At 40.8% G+C, this 19,280-nt stretch overlaps 1 protein-coding gene across 4 annotated transcripts in view; it reads right to left on the reverse strand.

Annotated features, from left to right (window-relative positions):
• Positions 1-19,280, reverse strand: part of Large1 (LARGE xylosyl- and glucuronyltransferase 1) — a 459,671-nt gene that overhangs the window by 76,567 nt on the left and 363,824 nt on the right. For all 4 annotated transcript variants that reach the window (XM_040734825.1, XM_040734828.1, XM_040734827.1 and 1 more), the window contains 2 exons: positions 12,735-12,847; positions 10,422-10,547 (listed from right to left, as the gene is read on the reverse strand). In XM_040734825.1, coding sequence (XP_040590759.1) covers positions 10,422-10,547; positions 12,735-12,847 — 239 coding nt within the window. The remainder of the gene's footprint in view (positions 1-10,421; positions 10,548-12,734; positions 12,848-19,280) is intronic.

Consider the following 19,280-nt stretch of genomic DNA (forward strand, 5'->3'; position numbering starts at 1 on the left):
CATTTCCTGCCTTTTTTGGTTTGGTTTTTCTTCCATTTCTTGCGTTTTTTTGGTTTGTTTTTTCTTCCATTTCTTGCATTTTTTTGGTTTGTTTTTTCTTCCATTTCTTTGAGGGATTTTCCTATATCCTCTTTTAGGGTGTCTATCATTTTCATGAAAGTGCTTTTAAGGTCGTTCTCTTCTGCTTCGTTCGCATTGGAATGTTGGAGTCTTGCTGGTGTGGAGTCTTTAGAATATGGCAGTGTCATATTTGTTTTTCTGTTGCTGAGTGTGTTTTTGTATTGTCTCTTTCCCATCTCTTCTTCTAGTGGGTGCAGAAAGAGCCCCTTACTGGTCTGGGGACCAGAGTTCCCTTTTGGTGGGTGCTAGCAAGTCCAATAATCTGGTGGTTCTTCTATTCCTTGTCCTCGTTCTGGTCCCGTGGGTGGAGAAGAAGAACAGGAATCTGGGGTGCTTAGCCTCCTACCTGGTCCCCTGGACCCTATGCTGGGTCCTGTTGTAGCTGATCCGGAACAGCTACTCCCCTGGTCTCCCTGGATCCTCTGGTTTCCTGGTCTTGTTGGTGGGAGAGAAGACCTGGAGTCTGGGGTGCTTGGCTCTCGACGGGATTGGAAGCTCTGTGTAGTTCCCAGGCGATCCACAGGCACTGGAACACAGGCCAGGAAGCCGGCCTGTTTACCTGATGCTGCCACAGGAACAGCTGCTTCCCTGGACTCCCTGCCTCCTCTGGTTTCCTGGTCTCATTGGTGGGAGAGAAGACCTGGAGTCTGGGGTGCTTGGCTCCCGCTGGGATTGGGAGCTCTGTGCAGTTCCCAGGCCTTCAGCAGGCACTGGAACACAGGCCAGGAAGCCGGCCTGTTTACCTGATGCTGCCCCTGATGCTGCAGCAGGAACAGCTGCTTCCCTGGACTCCCTGCCTCCTCTGGTCAGGATGTTTTTTTCTAGTGCCATTCATTTGCCTGCGAATTTCAACATTCCATTGTTTTTTTTTTCCTGCTGAGTAGTACTCCATTGTGTAAATGTACCACATTTTCTCTATCCACTCTTCAGTTGAGGGACATCTACGTTGCTTCCAGGTTCTGGCTATTACAAATAATGCTGCTATGAGCAGAGTGGAACAGATGTCCTTGTTGTATGAATTTCCATCTTTTGGATATATGTCTAAGCATGGAATTGCTGAAAATTTCTTGAAATTGTACGACACTCTCTGCTTAAGTGAGCATCAATGATACAACCTTCTGTGTGACACAGAACCTCAAGGACAAATTGCCTACACAAGAGGCACATGGATGACACATACAAGCCATCTGCAATTCTCTTTATATGAAAAGACATGTACCCATGGTATACTACCATACAGTTTTATAAAATGAAACACATGCTTAGTGTGATGCATCAAGGTAAACATGATGCATAGGAAGCAAGCACTTTTAGAAAGACATTTCTGATACAGACAGGGCTTTCAGAAAATGCTTGAAATTGCTTGTATTGCTATAGGATAATAGTGCCAGAAATAGAAGAAACCATTGATACATTTCTTTCTACAGAATTCTCCTAGCAGATATTTTTAATCTCCAAAATTAACTTTGAAACAAAGAGTGCTATGTTGTAATATTTGTTAAAAACATTGACAGGTTAAAAAGTACTTAATAAGTTCACAGAAGACTGCCAAAAAGATTTACATTTAGTAGTTTGAATGTTATAAAAATATTTATGTGATTTCTAGATTGAAAAAGATGAATATAAAACTTAAATAGTTCTGGAGCTGGAGAGATGGCTCCTTGGTAAAGAGAACTTGGTTTTCCAGTACCCATGTCCAGCAGCTCACAACTGCCTGTGTGACTCCAGCTCCAAGGAATTGACATCTACAGCTGTCTTCTGGCCTCCGTCTATAAGCAGTGTGGGAGCATGCACACGCACTCTATCATACACACACATGAAATAAATCTGAGAAATACTTAATAAGCACAGCAATGTTGTACTCTCTTCACATTTATATCTCTGCATTTTAAGGAAAGCCCTCCAATGATAATGACTAAAAGAAAAGTGGGTTTGTATAACATGCTTTACGAGTCTGATCACCCTATAAGTAAGTGCAGAAACGACACTTGAAAAGTAAAAGTAATGAAACATTCCAGTGATGTTGTTATGCCAAAGATATGAATGATAATGTTTTTAGGAGTGAAAGGAATTTATTTTCCTGTACTAACTTAAAATGACTCAAGTAAAAAATAAGGTAAAATTCTCTGCTTTCCCTTTTCTATGAAATCTTCACTGCTTTGTCCTTGGATTTAGTGGTGTTTTAAACTGATTAACTAGTGGGTAGGGATGTGCACACGCATCATCCCAGTACTTTGAAGGCAGAACTCTACACATTGAACCCAGGCTGCTCTTTATCCAGAGTTTCAGGTCAGTCAGGTATATTTTAGCGACCTTGTGTCAAAAAACAAACACTTCTTAACTGATCACTCATTCTGGTACCCAATGAGAGAAACATAAACAACTCTCACTCTCCTGCTTTTTCATACCAGGAGTAGATGAATGCCAGCTGAAGCCTGGGAACTCGGGAATCCAGGAACATGGTAGACTTCCAAGCTCAGCACAGCATTGAAGTGCGTCATTCAACATGAAGAGTGCCCGGCCAGAATGTTTTCTGTTTCACAGTACACTAATGTGCAGGGGTAAGTAGCCAGGCAGGAAGTGTAGGCGATACTACCAGACAAGGAGAATGCTGGGAAGAAGAGGACAGAGAGGGTACAGAAAGGGAGAGAGATGCCATGTAGCCTCAGAAGGAGTAACAAGCCAGTGCATTGTGGATAAGCCACAGCCTTGTGGCAATACATAGTTTAATAGAAATGGGTTAATAATTAAGAGAGAGCTAGCCAATGAGAAGCCTGAACCATTGGCCCAAAGTTTATAATTGATATAAGCCTCCGTGTGTTTATTTGGGACTGGAGGGTAGCAGGACAGTCACATCTCAGAGTTTGTCACAATCCAACATGGAGTCATGCAACTGAATATAGGGGTTGAACAGCATTGTTTTCAGTAGGTTTCTGAATGTACAATGACCAAAAATATTCTAAGGCACATCCCTATGCTTATGTTTTGGGATGGGGTAGAGTGGGGGTTCTAGCAGTGATCTTTTAAAATTTTTCTTTCTCCCTGTTTTTTTTTTCAAGATGGGTTTCTCTGTAGCTTTAGAGCCTGTTCTGGAACTCACTCTGTAGACCAGGCTGGCTTTGTACTCTGCCTCTGCCTCCCAAGTGCTGGGATCAAAGGCATGTGCCACCAACATTAGATAACTTCATTGTGCCTTGATTCTAAGTACCTATTGGTCCCACTTTGCCCTGTCATGCCACCCTAGCATGTAACAACCATGTATGTTGCCTTACCCACTTTGACTCAAATTCAAGATTACTATATACCATGAGCCCCTTGTGGTGTTTTTACTTTACACATAAAAATTTCTGCTCTCATGGAAACAGTGACTTAATTATTACAAAGTTAAAAAAGTATTTTCTTAACATTCCTCAGCATGTAAGTATCAAATTAGTATACATCCATTTGTAAAATGCTGCACGCACACAAACACACACACACACACAAACACACGCACAAATTTGAGAGGGAGTGAAGGAGACATGAGAAAAGTTGAAGGGGGAAGGAGGGGGCGAATGATATAAATACAGTATGCATATATAAGATTCTTAAAAATTTTAAAGATACAAAAAAATTGTGTTTGAGTTGCTGACTGAAGCATCCTAATCAAGTTTGAATTATGGCTTGGGATTAGAACAGAATTTCTACTAGTGCCTGGGATGTATTTGCATATATTTCTGCCTTTGGATACTGTGTACTTATGTGGAGTGATGCTCTCAGCACTGAGAAACAGGAAACAAAAATATCCATCAGTTATGAAAAACATCAAAATGCCCTGTATCCTGCACAATCAAATATTTAGCTACAATTCAACTCCATATATAAAAATGAGCAAGCACATTCACTTCATTAATATTCAAACTTATCTTTTGTGTTTAAACCTGATAAAGTTCGAAACAGCATTTGAAAGTGAGTTTGCCAGGGATCTACTATTAGCAGATGTTTGATTTGCAGTTCTACTTTTGAAGCACCAGTTGAGGGCTGTTTGGAGCCCCAAATGCTTCACTGGATGCGCTACCACTAGGTCTTCAGTAACAGCTAGAAAGTCAAACAAGGTTTTCTGGCCTTGCCTATTCTCCGATTAACTCTAAGCCACTTGAGTTACACTAATTTCCAGACAGGAGATCTTGTAGACTACTCCTTGCCCAACCTGCCTGTTTTCTAAAGCCCTTATGGTACAGAACCACACCTTTCCTAGTGTAGACCCTCAGAACTAGAATTTCAGTGTTCAACTGCCAAATATTGTACTTCTCTAGTTCAACTCCATTCTTCTACAGGGAGCATGGATATATGTGGGGGGTATATCACACAATGGCTTCTATGGAACCTGTCCCACAATGAAGTCGGCAATCACAGAGGTCTCTCTGTGCTGAGACAGAGCACAGCTGATATCTGGCAGGAATAAACAACATCAATGAGGTTTCTCAGTGTAGGGCTTTAAGACAACAGAGTTCCTAGAATTTTGTCCTCCCTGTCCAATCCCAGCAGTCCTCTATTTTAAAGGAATCCCATCAACAGCTCTTCACACTGCTTGCAGATCCCCTCCTAAAAATGCAGGGCACATTTCTCAGGTGCACTACTGTATCTCCAGGAACATTGCTGACATTTCTAGGAATAACTGCTTCTGAGTTTTACCAGCTGTGTGTACCAAAGCCAAGACAGAGAGCTTATGTCAACAAAATCCAAGGAGCTAGGCTCCAGAAATTACCAAAGAGTGAGGAACAGATGGAAGCTGAGAGTCGAAGTACAGCATTTAGTTAGATCATCAAAGCCCTATGTCCTTTCTGTGCCATTTCCGTGTGGTACTAGAGCATATGACATCAAATCCAGACACTTGTTCCGCTATGCCATCAACCTGTTCTTTTACTTTTCAGTGGCTCACTTCCACTCTTTGGGTCCTTCTTTCTCTGTATGTGAAATGAGAGCTGTGACAAATGAACGGAAAGAAATGTGTTGACATATTCTCTCAGCTGCCTGAAAATTATTTCAACACTGATTTTTAAAAAGTATTTCTAACTAGAAAGACCAGCAGGTTTTCTATATGGTTCCAAGATCTGTTACAACTGCATTGCATGCTATCTCTTTGAATTTTACAACATTTTTGAAAAATAATGATTGCTGTCCTATTTGCCCAGAAGAGGTATGGTAATGAACAGACCGTGTATCAGGAGAATCTGAGTTTGATCCCTAGAACCCACATAAGAAAAGCTGAACATGGTGATATGTGTTTGTGCTCTGAAAAATGGGGAAGCCAAGACAGATGAGGCTTGTTGGTTGGCCCAGTGAGCAAGTCTCAAGTCAATAAGTAATCCTGCATTTTTTAAAAAAGGAAAAAGGTAGATGGCACTTGAGGAATGACATCAGAGATTGACAGGTAGCCTCTACAAGCATGTGCACATGTATATGTGGACACACACACACACACACACACACACACACACACACACACACACATCGATGATGGCCACACAGCCTGGCCAGCCATGTATGACATGTCAGAATACCCACAAGGTATTCTGTGTGTGTGAGAAAGTCCCAGGCTCCAGTCACAGTAAAACATCAACCAAAGCAAGCTACTTAAAGAGGAGCTAACGCCTCATATTTACCTGGGAGGACTCCTTAAATGCCCTGGTTTCAGCCATGTAACACATAGATCATAAAATACCTGGAACCCCAAACTAAGGCTACACAATGATATTAACCAGGAACTGGCAAGAAATGAAGGAGGTCAGGCCAGGTGTTAAATGCAGATTGGAGATATTCTCTCTTGAACCAGCTGGGTTTTCTCTCTCAATCCACACTAATTCTTCTGAGTCAGTCTTCTCATTCTTAATACCTTTTCTCTGGATTCTCCTGCCTCATTTTTCACTGCTGTCTGTCTGGTGGTAGTATATGCTAATATGCAATGCTAATGCCACATTTTCCTCAAAAGATGTGGAAGCTGACGTCTAAGCATTATAACATATTTTCAAACTGACTTATAGGCTACTTTCTTATATAGATGCTAAGCATTTCCATTAGGAAAATATTGTGTTCTCTCATGTAGATGTCAGGATTCCTTTTGGTGTTTCTTTGTTTTGGCTTTCACATTTTCCTTTCTGATACACTCAGTTCTCAATTTGCGAATGGACCAGTGTCTGTAATTCATACTCTGAGTCTGTTGCTTAAAATTAAAATGTTCTCCCAGGGAGACAATGTTGACTGAAGTGTCTCTTTGTGACTTAATCCTTGAAATCAAGTTTTTCCAAAGAGGGTTCACAGTGAACAGTCTAATAGAATCATCCTATAAGAAGAACATCATCTGCTTTTTAATACATTTTACTTTATGTGTTTTGCATGCATGAGTGGCTGTGTACCCCATTGCAGTGCTCACAGAAGCCAGAAGAGGGCATCAGATTCCACAGAAACTGGAATTATAGATGGTTGTGAGCTGCTGTGTAGGAATTGAACTCAGGTTTTCTGAGATGAGTCTCCAGCTCTATTGTTTCCTAATTAATGGGGAATTATTCTTTTCATTTTTTTAAAAGCTAGCTTAGATCGCGCCACCATGTATGAGAGGCCTTACTTCTTCTGAATAAAGATGGAGGAGGAGTGGACGGGGGGGGGTGAGTAGAAGGGAGGTCAGGGGAGGGAATGTGAGGAGAGGAGGGAGGAGAAACTGGTTGGTATGTAAAATAACTAAATTAAAAAAAAAACAATGTGAATATCACCTGAGGTTGTTGTCTTCTGGCCTCCATATGCGCCTTTACAGGTTTTTACTAGTTACCAACTTTGTGAGAGTTTGTAACATGAATGAGTATTTAGATTTCATTAAATAACTCTCTCGTATCCATCTGGGGTATACAGTGTTTCTCATTGACTTCATTAATAAGCTGATGATAGTTGTGAATTTTTAATGTTAAATCACCTTTTTCTTACTGTAATAATCTCAAATTGGCCATGATGTATTATCTATTTTTTACATGACCAGATTTGGTTTGCCAATACTTCACTTAAGATTTTTTTATATCTTTATATCTATGTTCACAAATGAAACTGGCTTGTAATTTTCATGTCACAGAACTCTTATTTTGGGAATCATGGATAACCTGAACCTACAGAATGGGATAAAAAGTGATCTTTTTCTCATTGTTGGAAAAGTTTTTAAAATTGAAAGTATTTTTCTGAAGTGCCTGGACCCTACCCTGAGTGAAATGACAGACTCTAGATATCCCCTATGCGGAAGGAATTGGCAATAGGGTGGGAGGATGGGAGGAATGGTGGTGAGGTGCGAGAGGAGGGGAGGGAGAAGGAACTGGGATTGACATGTAAAACAAGCTATTTAAAATTAAAATAAAAAAGATTAAAAAAATGCAACTGCTAGAGATTATTTCTAACTTGCCACCTGAGGTGCTGTGTCGTTTTAGGAAGGTTTACTGTAGGGAATGGAAGACAGCTTAGTGGGCAGGCACTTGCTATATAAAGGTGGGACCTGCAACATAAATATAAATGTCAGATGGGTTTATAATCATAGAGTTTAGGAGATAGAGACAAGGGTCTTCATAGCAAGCGGGATATCTAAACTAAACACATTAGTAAGCTCTAGGTTCAAGTTAGAGACCCAGTCTCAATATTTAAGATGAAGAACAATCAGGGAAGATACTAAGTGGTAACCTCTGGCCTCTACATGCACCCGCATACACATGTTCCCAAATATATATGAGCACAAAAGTATACACACACATACATGTATCCACATACCAAACCCACCACATCCACCAACCCTCATATGACCATTTAATGGATAGAAGATAATCCAGTAATACTTCTGGTATCAGTTTTGGTAAATTATGGATTTTATGAGATTTTTTTACATCAGCTTTCAAATTTATTAAAATAATGTTGATCACATTTGGATGTCTTCTACAGTTCTGTTGTATTTAATAAATTAAAAGTTCCATGAGAGAGAGATTGGCAACTTTAATCTTTGTTGTATATGTAGAACTCAGAAAAATCATTGGCTCAAACACTTCTGGGGAATGAAGTAATGAAACTGAACTCATGCTGGTTATTCACTACCTGGTGAGTTCTCTTCTCTTTGTCTGACAAGCACTGTCATACTGTTGTTGATTTTATTGGCCATTCCAAACAAGGACCTTTTGACTTTATCAAACAATTCACTAATCACTTTCTGCTCTTATATTCTTTATGTCCTGCTTTTTACTTCCTTGTAATTTATCCTTATGCTCACTGTTTATCATCCCAGGTTGAAATCTTGGTATACTAAATTTGTAGCCTTTCTTGGTCCTCCCATATGCTTTTGGACATGAATTGTTTTCAACTTTATTTAGTCCCTAAGTAGTTCTCAGATTCAATTATGATTACCATTTAGAACCATCAGAAATGAGAGGGCTCTCTATTTGAATCAATTAGATGCCTTTCATCTTGTTTTTAAAGGCTTCTAATTGAAGTTACTTTGTTACATTATGGCAAAATATCATTTTCTTAAAATGTACTGAGAGTTATTTTATGGTCAGTACATGGTTATGGTTTGATAAGTGTTGGGTGTGAAACTGATAAGGATGTGTATTCTAACTGTCCACACAAGCCTCTTTATTTATCCAGCAATTCAAGTACATTAAATGTCATTCAAATCTTCCATATTTTTATTATTTTTAACTCATCTGTTCATGCTTGAAAGATGGGACATTAAAATATTCCACTATGATAGTAGGCTTGTTCTTTTATTTCTCTAAAGGTCTAATTAGTTTGGTGGTATGCACAGATATAAATAAAAATTAAAATATATATAATTGTAAATAGACTCTTCACACTGATACATTTAGAAACATATATGTCACTGCACAAGATATATGCAGATTTGGGATGTTTGTACCTTCCTGGTAAGTTATATTTTCAGTTGGGCCTCTCTTCCTTTAATGTTTGATCTAATACCAGTATAGTTATTATAGCTTCCTTTGGGTAATTTTTTTATAATGTTTTTGGTTAACGTTATTATAAACCTTTTAGGTTTCATCAGTTATGTTTATCTCTTCTAAACAGCAGATGCCATATATAGTTTTCTCTTGAATCTAGCAAACTATTTCATTACCAATTCTTCATTGAGATTTAACATTACAGGCAAATATTGAACCTTAATGAATTCAAATCACTTGTGTGTGTGTGTGTGTGTGTGTGTGTCCATATATTTATGAGATGTGCCTTTATTACCAATACTGGGAGGTGGAGACAGGAAGATTCCTGAGAATTCATTAGCCAGCTATTTAGCCAATTAGTGAGTTACAGGTTCAGTGTGTGTCCTACCTCAAAAAATAACACAGAAAATGATGGAGGAAAGCAAGATTTAAGATGATTTTTCTTCTGGCTATGTTGAGCAGTGAGTCATTAGCAACAAGTCAGGGTTTCCCTCTGTACACCAGGGCTTCCCTTTCCACCTCTGCCTTGCTCTGAGAACATATGACATCATAAAAGAGACCCTGGAGAACATCTAGATATCCTAGACATCATTCTTCTGAACTGATGCCAATCACAGTACTTGGTTAAGTCAGGGAAAATGAGTGAAACCCCATCCAATGTATGGACTCATAGGCTAAACACATAGTTGCTAGGCACAGCCACAATTAGAATAGTTTGTTTTGTGATATTATGAACAGCACTGGCTAATATTCCCTACCCTGTTGCCTTCTTAATGTGAGGCATTCTTTAGTAGCTGGCAGTGAGAAAGTCACAGTTAACGCTTTTCTGCCCCCGTCCTATCTACCGAGAGAAAATGAGACATTTGTACTTGCTTTCGTCACCCTGACCATTCTACAGATGTCATGGCTCCTGCAGTATTTATTTAGACCTGTTTCCTTCCACATTAATCTGCATATCTAACGTGATCTGGAAGCACAAAGTGATTCCCAGCCCATCTGTAGCACCTGGCACATAGTGGGCCTCTCTGCAAATGTTTTCATTTGAATTAAATCAATGAATTTGGGGATCTGGAATGAACCAAAACACCTGGCAGCAGATGAAAGAAGAAAAACTACACAAGCTGTTTGTTCCCTCAGGGGGCTTTATGCTTTCTGGGAATATCAAATAAGAGTGTGCAAGAAAAGAGGCAACACAGGAAAATCTTTCTGTTCTCCCGGGACCGTTTACATGCCTATATGCTCAGAAAAAACTGTTGTCTGCCAATCCCTGCACCCAGATTCCCTATGCTTAGCGCAGGAGTACAATAAGGTATGACCCATACCCCACCATGGTACCTCTTGACCCACCTTTAAATCAGACACATCTCTGTAGCACTGCTCAGAGCGAGTGTGGTCTGACAGCTGCACGTTCCAGAAACAGGGGAGCTGATACACCAGGAAGGGGTTTTGTTTGATGACAGCATTGAAAATATCCTGTGGAATGAAAACCAAAGGCATGGTCATGCAAGTGGGCAGGTTCAGCTCACAGGAGGACATCTCTCAAACACCATGCTCTGGGCATACAATTGCTCCCACTGTGGACAGTTTTCTTGACTGCTTTATACAGAAACCAAGGAGTAAATGTCCGGGCAGGCACAGGGGACAACCTTACTGACTCTATGCTTACGAGTCCAGTTGGTCATCATCCAGCGAGGTCACACAGGGCATATAGGGAATGTCTTCCCCATGCTGGCTACCATAAAATAAATCAATCCTCCGTTCCTCACCTTGCCCCACCCTCGGTTGCAGCCCTGTGCTATCCTGAGCCTTCTGGAGAGGAAACAGTATGATGAAATGTGGCTCAACTCACCCAGAGGGGTAAGACAAATTACACATCTTCATTTCCAATAGCTCTTTTGGGGGGCTTTTGTTTGGCCTGGTGATGGATGCTCCTTGAATTTCTCTGCAGGCCACAGCATCCAGAGTGCAACTGCTTATTTCAAACTCCTCTTCCAACTTGTCTAGGACAGATGTTTTACCCTTGTTTGTGCTCCCTCCAAACCTAATATGTATCCCCACTTAGTAGCCAGCCACTTGACAGGTGGTACTGGGAGATGAATTATGGACTTTCATGGCACAAGATGTCTGAACAAACCATCTTCACTCAACATGGATACACAACTGCTAGCTTTGGGAGAATACACTCAGATCACTGTTACCTGACTTGAAATATGAGGACAGTAGACAACTTCCTCTCAGGCCTAGACAGCACCTGAGTTATTTTACTTTATTTTTCACTCACTCATTATGTTGTATCTCATTGCTTAGGAAGAGAGATCAGTTTGTGGCTCCTTGGGAAATACTGAATAATAATGCTTAAAAAGAAAGAAAAACAATTATATAACCTTGCAGACTTCCTTGTTTCCTCTGAATTTGAAAACTTTGTGGGCAATCTGGCAAAGGAATCGTGAGGCATGAACTCAGGATGGAAAGGAAAGGGACAAATGAAGAAAATTAGGAGAGAGACTCTTCACACCCAAGACGCTCAGCTACATCACAAGAAGTGAGGTCTACGTGAGTGGTCCTGAGTCCTGAGGGCAAACAGGCCCAGGACTTTTCTAAACAAGGTCAGACACGTGTTTTAATGAATATTATTTAATAGTTTGTTGGAGTTGGAGGGCCTTCTAAGACTTAACGTTTGTTTTTCCTGCTTAAATGCAATTCCCTTGAGTTCAGGGCTACCAGGGTTATGATCATGGTAATGGTTTTAGCTTATATATTACACATACCACTAGAGACATGGCTCAGTAGTTAATAGCACTGACTGTTCTCCCACAGGAGCCAGGTTTAGGTCCCAGCACCCATATGAAGGTTTACAAGCATATGTAAACTTTAGTTCTAAAGGATCTGACACGCTCTCTTTGGCCTCCATGGGCATAGGCACATATGAAGTTCAGAGACATGTATGTAGGCAAAATATCATTACACATAAAGTATATAAAGAAAATAATCATGCTCTTTACTTACCTGTCACCCTCCTACATGCCTTACTGTTCAGTGAATGTCTTTTGACTGAGTGTATGAATAAGTCAAAAAATTGAGACCCATCCAATTATTAACATGAATCTTTAAGAAACAGACCAGGTCCGCTGTAGTCTGAGTTCTGGAATATTCTCCCAAAGGTTCATGTGCTAAACTATTGGTGCTGGATTCCCACAGGAGGTATTTAAGACTTTGATAGGTAAGATTCAGTGTAAAGTTTTAAGGTTATTGGGAGAGCACATGTGAGGGGAATGTGGGATCCCAGTATCTTCTTTGATGTCCTTACTGTGAGGTGAGCTAATATGTTCCTCCATGTTCTCAATAGGCTATGGTTTTGGACCAAGAGCTATATGGTCAAGCAACTATGGGATAAAGCTTACTACATTATGATCTGAAATGAAGCGCATAACCCAGGCATGGTGACCCATGCAGGTAACCCAGACCTTGGAGAACAAAGGCAGACTTGCTAGTTCAAGGCAGCCTGGCATATATACTGAGAATTTATTTGAGAAAACAAACAAACAAAAAACCATGAACTAAACCAAACTGTAACAAAAAACCCTTTTGCTGCAGTAACAACACAATATGCACCAACAGAAGGGTACTCAGGTGTAAGGATCCCTGCCACTGGTCACTCACCTGGTCAGCCAAGGAGGTAGATAGCATGCCCATGAGTTCCCTCTCTGCTGTCAGCCTCCACATCTGTTCCCATTTCATCTTTCGTAGCTTATCCAGAAGCAGCAGTATGACTCCTGAGCATCAGCATAGGATAAAACAAGAGCAGCAGTGAGATGGAACTACACACACCGACCACTCTGGGACAGCCTATTTACCTGCAAGGATGATCTTTCCCTCCCAAATCCCAGGCAGTGAGCATTCACGTACAGGGTGCATGGTTTGGAGATGAAGAGTCTTGGCCTCAGCACCAGGGTCTGCCAAATACTAATCCAGTGCAAAACTAAATCACATCACTACAACATTTCTACTAAATAAGAAGGAGTATTAAGGTAGGTACCCTTAGTATTTTCAGGAGATATTTGGTGGTGATATTTATACTACTGGGTTAAAATAATAAATTTCTATTATTTATATACTATTTATAAACCATTATCACAGTAATAACAACAAGTGATCCGGCTGTGAACTTGATGTGCAGTATATTTCTCACAAATATTACTTTGTCTTCTGTGGTTTCCCTGGAGATATGACACCCTTAGTATGGCTGATGTTTGACACTTGCAGAATACACACCATTTGCTTTTTTTTTTTTTTAGAAAAAATACAACAACTTTTCTACAACTTTACTCTGATCTTTCAGTTTTAGTTACTTAAAATTTCTTTTTGTTTGAGGGTTTTCCTGCATATGTGTGCAGGGGCATTTGGTAGCCATATAGAAAAGAAAAGGGGACATGATTCCTTGAAATTTGAGTTACAGAAGGTTGTGAGCTTCTGTGTGTATGTGTGTGTGTGTGTGTGTGTGTGTGTGTGTGTGTGTGTGTGTGTGTGTGAGTTGGAAATGGAACTCAAGTCCCCTTTAAGAGCAGGTGCTCTTAACCTTTGAGCTATCATTCCAACCCCTTCTGAGTACATCTTTATCTAGTATTTGACAGTACTGACCAGCCACACAGCCTTGCCTTAGTGTTCCTGACTTGAAAAAAGTCTTCCTTGGCTCAATGATAATCAGCATGTGTGTCAATCAACAGGAAGGCAGTGCTCATGCTGGGTCTTTAACTCAAATGCCCAAGCTTTGTGTTTATAAGAAACTATCAACAAGAGCCTGATGCTTCCTTCTCATCAACTTTTCCTGGTGAGTTTTTATAGGGTTGGACTTGAGCAAATGGGACAGCGTGTAGAGCAGGTTTCTATTGAATATGCTCTTGATTTGGAAAAGCGAGAATCAACTGGATATAGCATTAAGGCCAAAAAACTCAAAAGAAAGTCTAACAAGGAACATGGATTTTGGCTTAGCTGAGGGAATTGTAGGCAGCTATCTACTAACACCTCAGTCCAAGCGGGCAGAAAAAGCCAAATTCATAACAAGAGACCACATGGCCTTGCTGGTAAAGTGAATTTATACACATTTGGGTCCACAGAGCAATCCCATTCATGATGATGAACTTAGCACAAGGGCCACTGTTCAGACAGCAGAAATTATTAGTTCATACCTAAATATATCTCTCTAAGATTCCCAGAAAGAAACTGACTTCCTCCTCATAGTCAGACATACATTTTGATTCTAATACATTTGACTTATCCTAGTAGTACATGTTTGGAGGAAAAGTATATTAACCATTGGCAGAAGGTTTTGGGCATAGAACGCTAGAAATAATGGGAAGAGTAGAGTGATACAGAGATGGGGAGATGTGTAGTTATAAGTCACAAGGTTAACTACACTGGTTGCCTATCTCCTTCATGCATCTCCTTCCCCTGGCTTTTTTGAATGGCATTTTCCCTGATGCTCCAAGATCTTCTCAAATGTCATCCTTATTTTGCTAGAGGGAAACTGAGAGGCTAACTTAGGCACCTGTCTAATTTAGAGTTTTAAAACAGGTAGAGCAGTGTGGGTCTGCCTTGCTCCAAAGCCAATCCTTCTTCACTATTCCACAGAGCCATTTTAAGTCATGGGGTTTCTCCTTTTTCTGATTCAATTCCAACATTAATTTCCTTAATTAAAAATTAGGAAAATATTATTTCTCCCATCAACTCCAGAAAACTGATGTGCTCTATTGTGGTAGCAGATGGCTACCCCAAGAAAAATGGTAGTGCTTGCCAGTTCACATAGTAAACTCTGAGCCTGGGGCCAGTTGAGAAATGTGTATCATTGACGTGGGAAGAAAAGCACATGAACCCCTTTCCACAGCTACCAGAGGATGCAAGCCAGTTCCAATATACCATAGAAATTGTTCCCTAAACAAACATTTTAAGAAAGAGTAAAATTCACACACACACACACACACACACACACACACAAACACACGTAGAATATTTCTATACTCTGTGAAGATAGATATATTTGCTGTGACTGGTATAATAAAGAGCTGAATGGTCAATAGCTAGGCAGGAGGTATAGTCAGGTCTTCTGTGAAGAGACAGAAAGTAGGAGGAGATAATTGAGGTATAGGGGAGACACCAATGAGACATGGAGGGAGTTGGACATACAGAATGAAAGAAAGGTAAAAAGCCGCATGGTAGAACACAGACTAATAGAAATCAGTTAATTTAAGTTGTAAGAGCTAGTTAGGCACAAGCCTAAGCTATAGGCCAAACTTTCGTAATTAATAAGAAGCCTCTGTGTCATTATTAGGGAGCTGTCAGGGCAGAGAAAGACTTTATACAGAATAAGGATAAGTGAAAGCAGAAAAGTTGGAGAGAATGTCTGAAAATGCCATAACAATCACTTACTTTCATGATAAAACTATTTAGTAAAAAAAGTTTTATTTATTTTGGGAAGAGAATAAAGTGATTTTTTTTGTGAGGTACAAAACAGAAATATAACGATATAAGACTGGGGAGATAAAAACAGACCACAGCCTAAAGTGTGTAAGAGATTTCATTGCTGCGTGATCTGCCAATATCCAGATTTGCTGTTGGGGTTCAGGAGTGTGGAGCCTGCCAGGGTCTTCTGTACAGAGGTTTATAACCTTAAATTTCACAGGACCTTCCAGTACAGTTGGCTGGGATGTGTGGAACCAGGTGGGCTGTCATGCTAGGAGCATATGAGACAAACATAAGATAAATAAATGAATAACTAAATTAAAAATCAAAGGTTTCTCCTGTGAACATCGGGTCTAGTCGTAGACTATTTTATCTATGGATTAGAAGGCAAGACTGTTCCCTTCTGTACCAAGTAAATATGTAGTGAAGCTCACATCAGAAAGGACAAGATACTGTCTATGAGAGAAAGAAAAGAACCGTTTAAAACACTGCTTTGGTATGGGTTAAATATTGTTTGTTGCTGCACTATAAAAAGGAGCTGAAGCTGAAGACAGGGATGCCTAGTTAGCATCTACCTGGAAACTGCTGTCCATGAGAGGCTGAATGCTTTACTTAAGTGACTTCTGATTTTGGAACAAAACAATAAGGGAGATGAAATGTTCCCCATTCTAGAGATGAAGATTAGGCTAACATATGGCTACTTAGTTGCAAAAGTAATCACATTGTATGATTAGTGATCTTTCAAACATGGCATGTTGCTCTGTGTGTGTGTGTGTGTGTGTGTGTGTGTGTGTGTGTGTGTGTGTGTGTGTACAAACATGCTCATAAGCAAACAAGGGAGGCCCAGCTCTACCAGTGTTCTCCATCTATTACAAAGTACTTCCTCCTGGAAGAAGAGTACCTCAGTGTTGGAAGAACTGAAGGAAATCACAGACCATCTACAGATGGCCTCTGTACAGGAACCAGGCATGTATAGTCAGAGATGGCAGAACTTACTTAAGACTGTCCTGTGTGGTGTTGATGGCAGACGACCTTGTGTAAGTGATTGTGGTTACTGGCTGGAGACTAGAAAGACTGAAGTCAGAACAGTGTTCGGAGATGACTTGCTGAATGTCAGAGCAACTGTCTTCTTTCTCACGTGAGCACGTCCAACAGATCTCTCAGGAAGTATGGACCTAGCTCTTGCCAGCATGGGAACTACTTAAACATCCTCAGTACAACAGTGATTTCCTTGTTGCTATGATCAACTACATGCTGAAAGCAACTTGAGTATTTCAGCTCACAGTTTAAGTATTTCAGCTCACAGTTTGAGATGGTTTGCTTGGTTCATAATAGTTGGAAAGGTGTGGCCCTTGTGGCTCCACGGCAATGGGGTGTGAGGCTACCTGACCAAGCCTCAGAAGCTCAGGAAGCAGAAAAATGAGAATGCTGGTGTGCAGTTGGCTTTTACCACCCCCTACCTTCTTACCCAGAATGGAATCCCAGCTGATGGAATGCGGCTGCCCACATTCCAGTTTTCTTCTTAGCTAATCTTCCCTGGAAATGCTCTTATAGGCACATCCAAGGGCATGCCAAACTAATGCCTAAGTGATTCTTAATTCAGTCTTAAAACCAGCCATCAAACCAGGTAAATATCTGAGGTTCTCATGGCCAAGACATTTCTTTTTTTTTTTTTTCTTTTTTGGTTTTTCGAGACGGGGTTTCTCTGTGGCTTTGGAGGCTGTCCTGGAACTAGCTCTTGTAGACCAGGCTGGCCTCGAACTCACAGAGATCCGCCTGCCTCTGCCTCCCAAGTGCTGGGATTAAAGGCGTGTGCCACCAACGCCCGGCTTTTTTCTTTCCTTTTTTTTTTTGGACCAAGACATTTCTTAAGAGGAAGCTACCCCATCTCTTCTTCCCTCCATTCTCTTTCCAGTTTTCCCTATGCAATCACGTATGCTTTCGTGATTACACTAAATGAAAGACTCAGCCTAGAACTGGTTAATTCAGAACACAGGCTTCCTTGATTCAAGGGGAGAAACAAGGTCCTAAGTGGCTACATAATTCCAGTAGGTAAGACCAGTTCACAGCAAGCTTTGGATAAAACCTATTCCCTAATTCAGTATGGGATGATAGTGCAGGATACACAGTTAAACAAATTGAGAGGATGGCAGCATAAACTAAGTATCCTACACAACATATGCACAGTGAGTTGCAATGGTGTTTATTGCTTATTCCTCCCTGGCTTCCTTCTGAGCGTCCTCGGCTCCCCCTCACTGTCTGAAGATGACTTGACCCTTAGTCCTCTGGTGGTTCTTGTGGCTTTGCCAGTCAGACCAACGAAACTGCCTGGGGACACCAAGCAGCTGCATGAAAACTCTGAGGGCATATGGGCTCTCTTTTTTTTTCTTTTGTTTTTAATTTAAATTAGAAACAAGCTTGCTTCACATGCCAATCCCAGCTTCCTTCCCTCGCCCCCCCCTCCCCCGCCTCCCCCTTCCAACCCCTCCAATATCCTACCCAATCCCCACTCCACTCTCCAGGGAGGGTGAGGCCCTTCATGGGGGAATCTCCAAAGTCTGTCATATCATCTGGGGCAGGGCATAGACCCTCCTCCATGTGTCCAGGTTGAGAGAACATCCCTCCACATGGAATGGGCTCTCAAAGTCCATCTGGATGCCAGGGATGAATACTGATCTAGGCCCCCAAAGAATACAAAGGCTTCCTCACTGACACCCACGTTCAGGGGGTCTGAATCAGTCCCATGCTGGTCTCTCAGCCATCAATCCATGAGCTCCCCCTTGTTTCTGTGGGTTCCACCTGCCCAGTCTTGACCCCTTTGCTCATTGTTCCTCCCTCTCTTTAATTGGTTTCCAGGAGTTCAGTTCAGTGTTTAGCTGTGGGTGTCTGCCTCTGCTTCCTTCAGCCACTGGATGAAGAAAATACATTTAGAGAACACAAAGAATAGCTTTAAGAATTTTTATAGTTGATGCAACATTATAACTAAAATCTAGATCAAAAAACAAAACCTTGCTACTAGGCTGGAAACCCCCTCACTGTTACACATAATACTCAATGTGCTAGCATTTGAGTCCACTATATATATCATGTTTATTTTAGTCACTTCTGAACTTCATATCAATTGAGTCATACAGTAAGTGACCTTTAATAACTAGTCTTTGTCTCAATATGTTTGTGTCAGGGCTGCTCCAAAGTTCATCTAAACTAGATCCTGTACTAGTGGATATACTGGAAGAACTGCAAGAGGTACCTGTCTCCTAGCTGTGGTGAAGATGAAATACAAATGGAATCCATTTGAAACTGCAAATCCCTAACAAACATCTCATATATGTTAGCTAGGACAGACATACTCCCAAGAAAAGGGTTTCTGCTTCTGTTGTGCAGAGGAAGAGAAGTACAGAAGAGGTTATATCACTCTTTGGCCATTGCAGAGATTCCCAGCAAGATGGGCTTCATGCTTTGTGAGTAGGGAAGAGAGAACAAAGGAGTCATCTATCCTAATGCTGGCTGTCAAGGGCATGTGTTCGCCCTAAGTTCTACTTGTTTTTACACTTTCCTCTCTTAAATCGGACCACTTCAAAACTACTTTCACATCTTTTTAAAAACTACAGAACCTGCGGTCTAGTCCATTTTTACACTCCCCTAGCATTTGCCTGGCTCTTACTTGCACATGTCTTCTACTCTCCCTACTCCTGTATTCTTTTTTTTTTTTTTTTTACGAGACAGGGTTTCTTTGTATTGTTTTGGAGG

Source organism: Mesocricetus auratus, unplaced genomic scaffold (assembly GCF_017639785.1).
Source record: "Mesocricetus auratus isolate SY011 unplaced genomic scaffold, BCM_Maur_2.0 Super-Scaffold_100041, whole genome shotgun sequence".
Taxonomy (NCBI): Eukaryota; Metazoa; Chordata; class Mammalia; order Rodentia; family Cricetidae; genus Mesocricetus; species Mesocricetus auratus.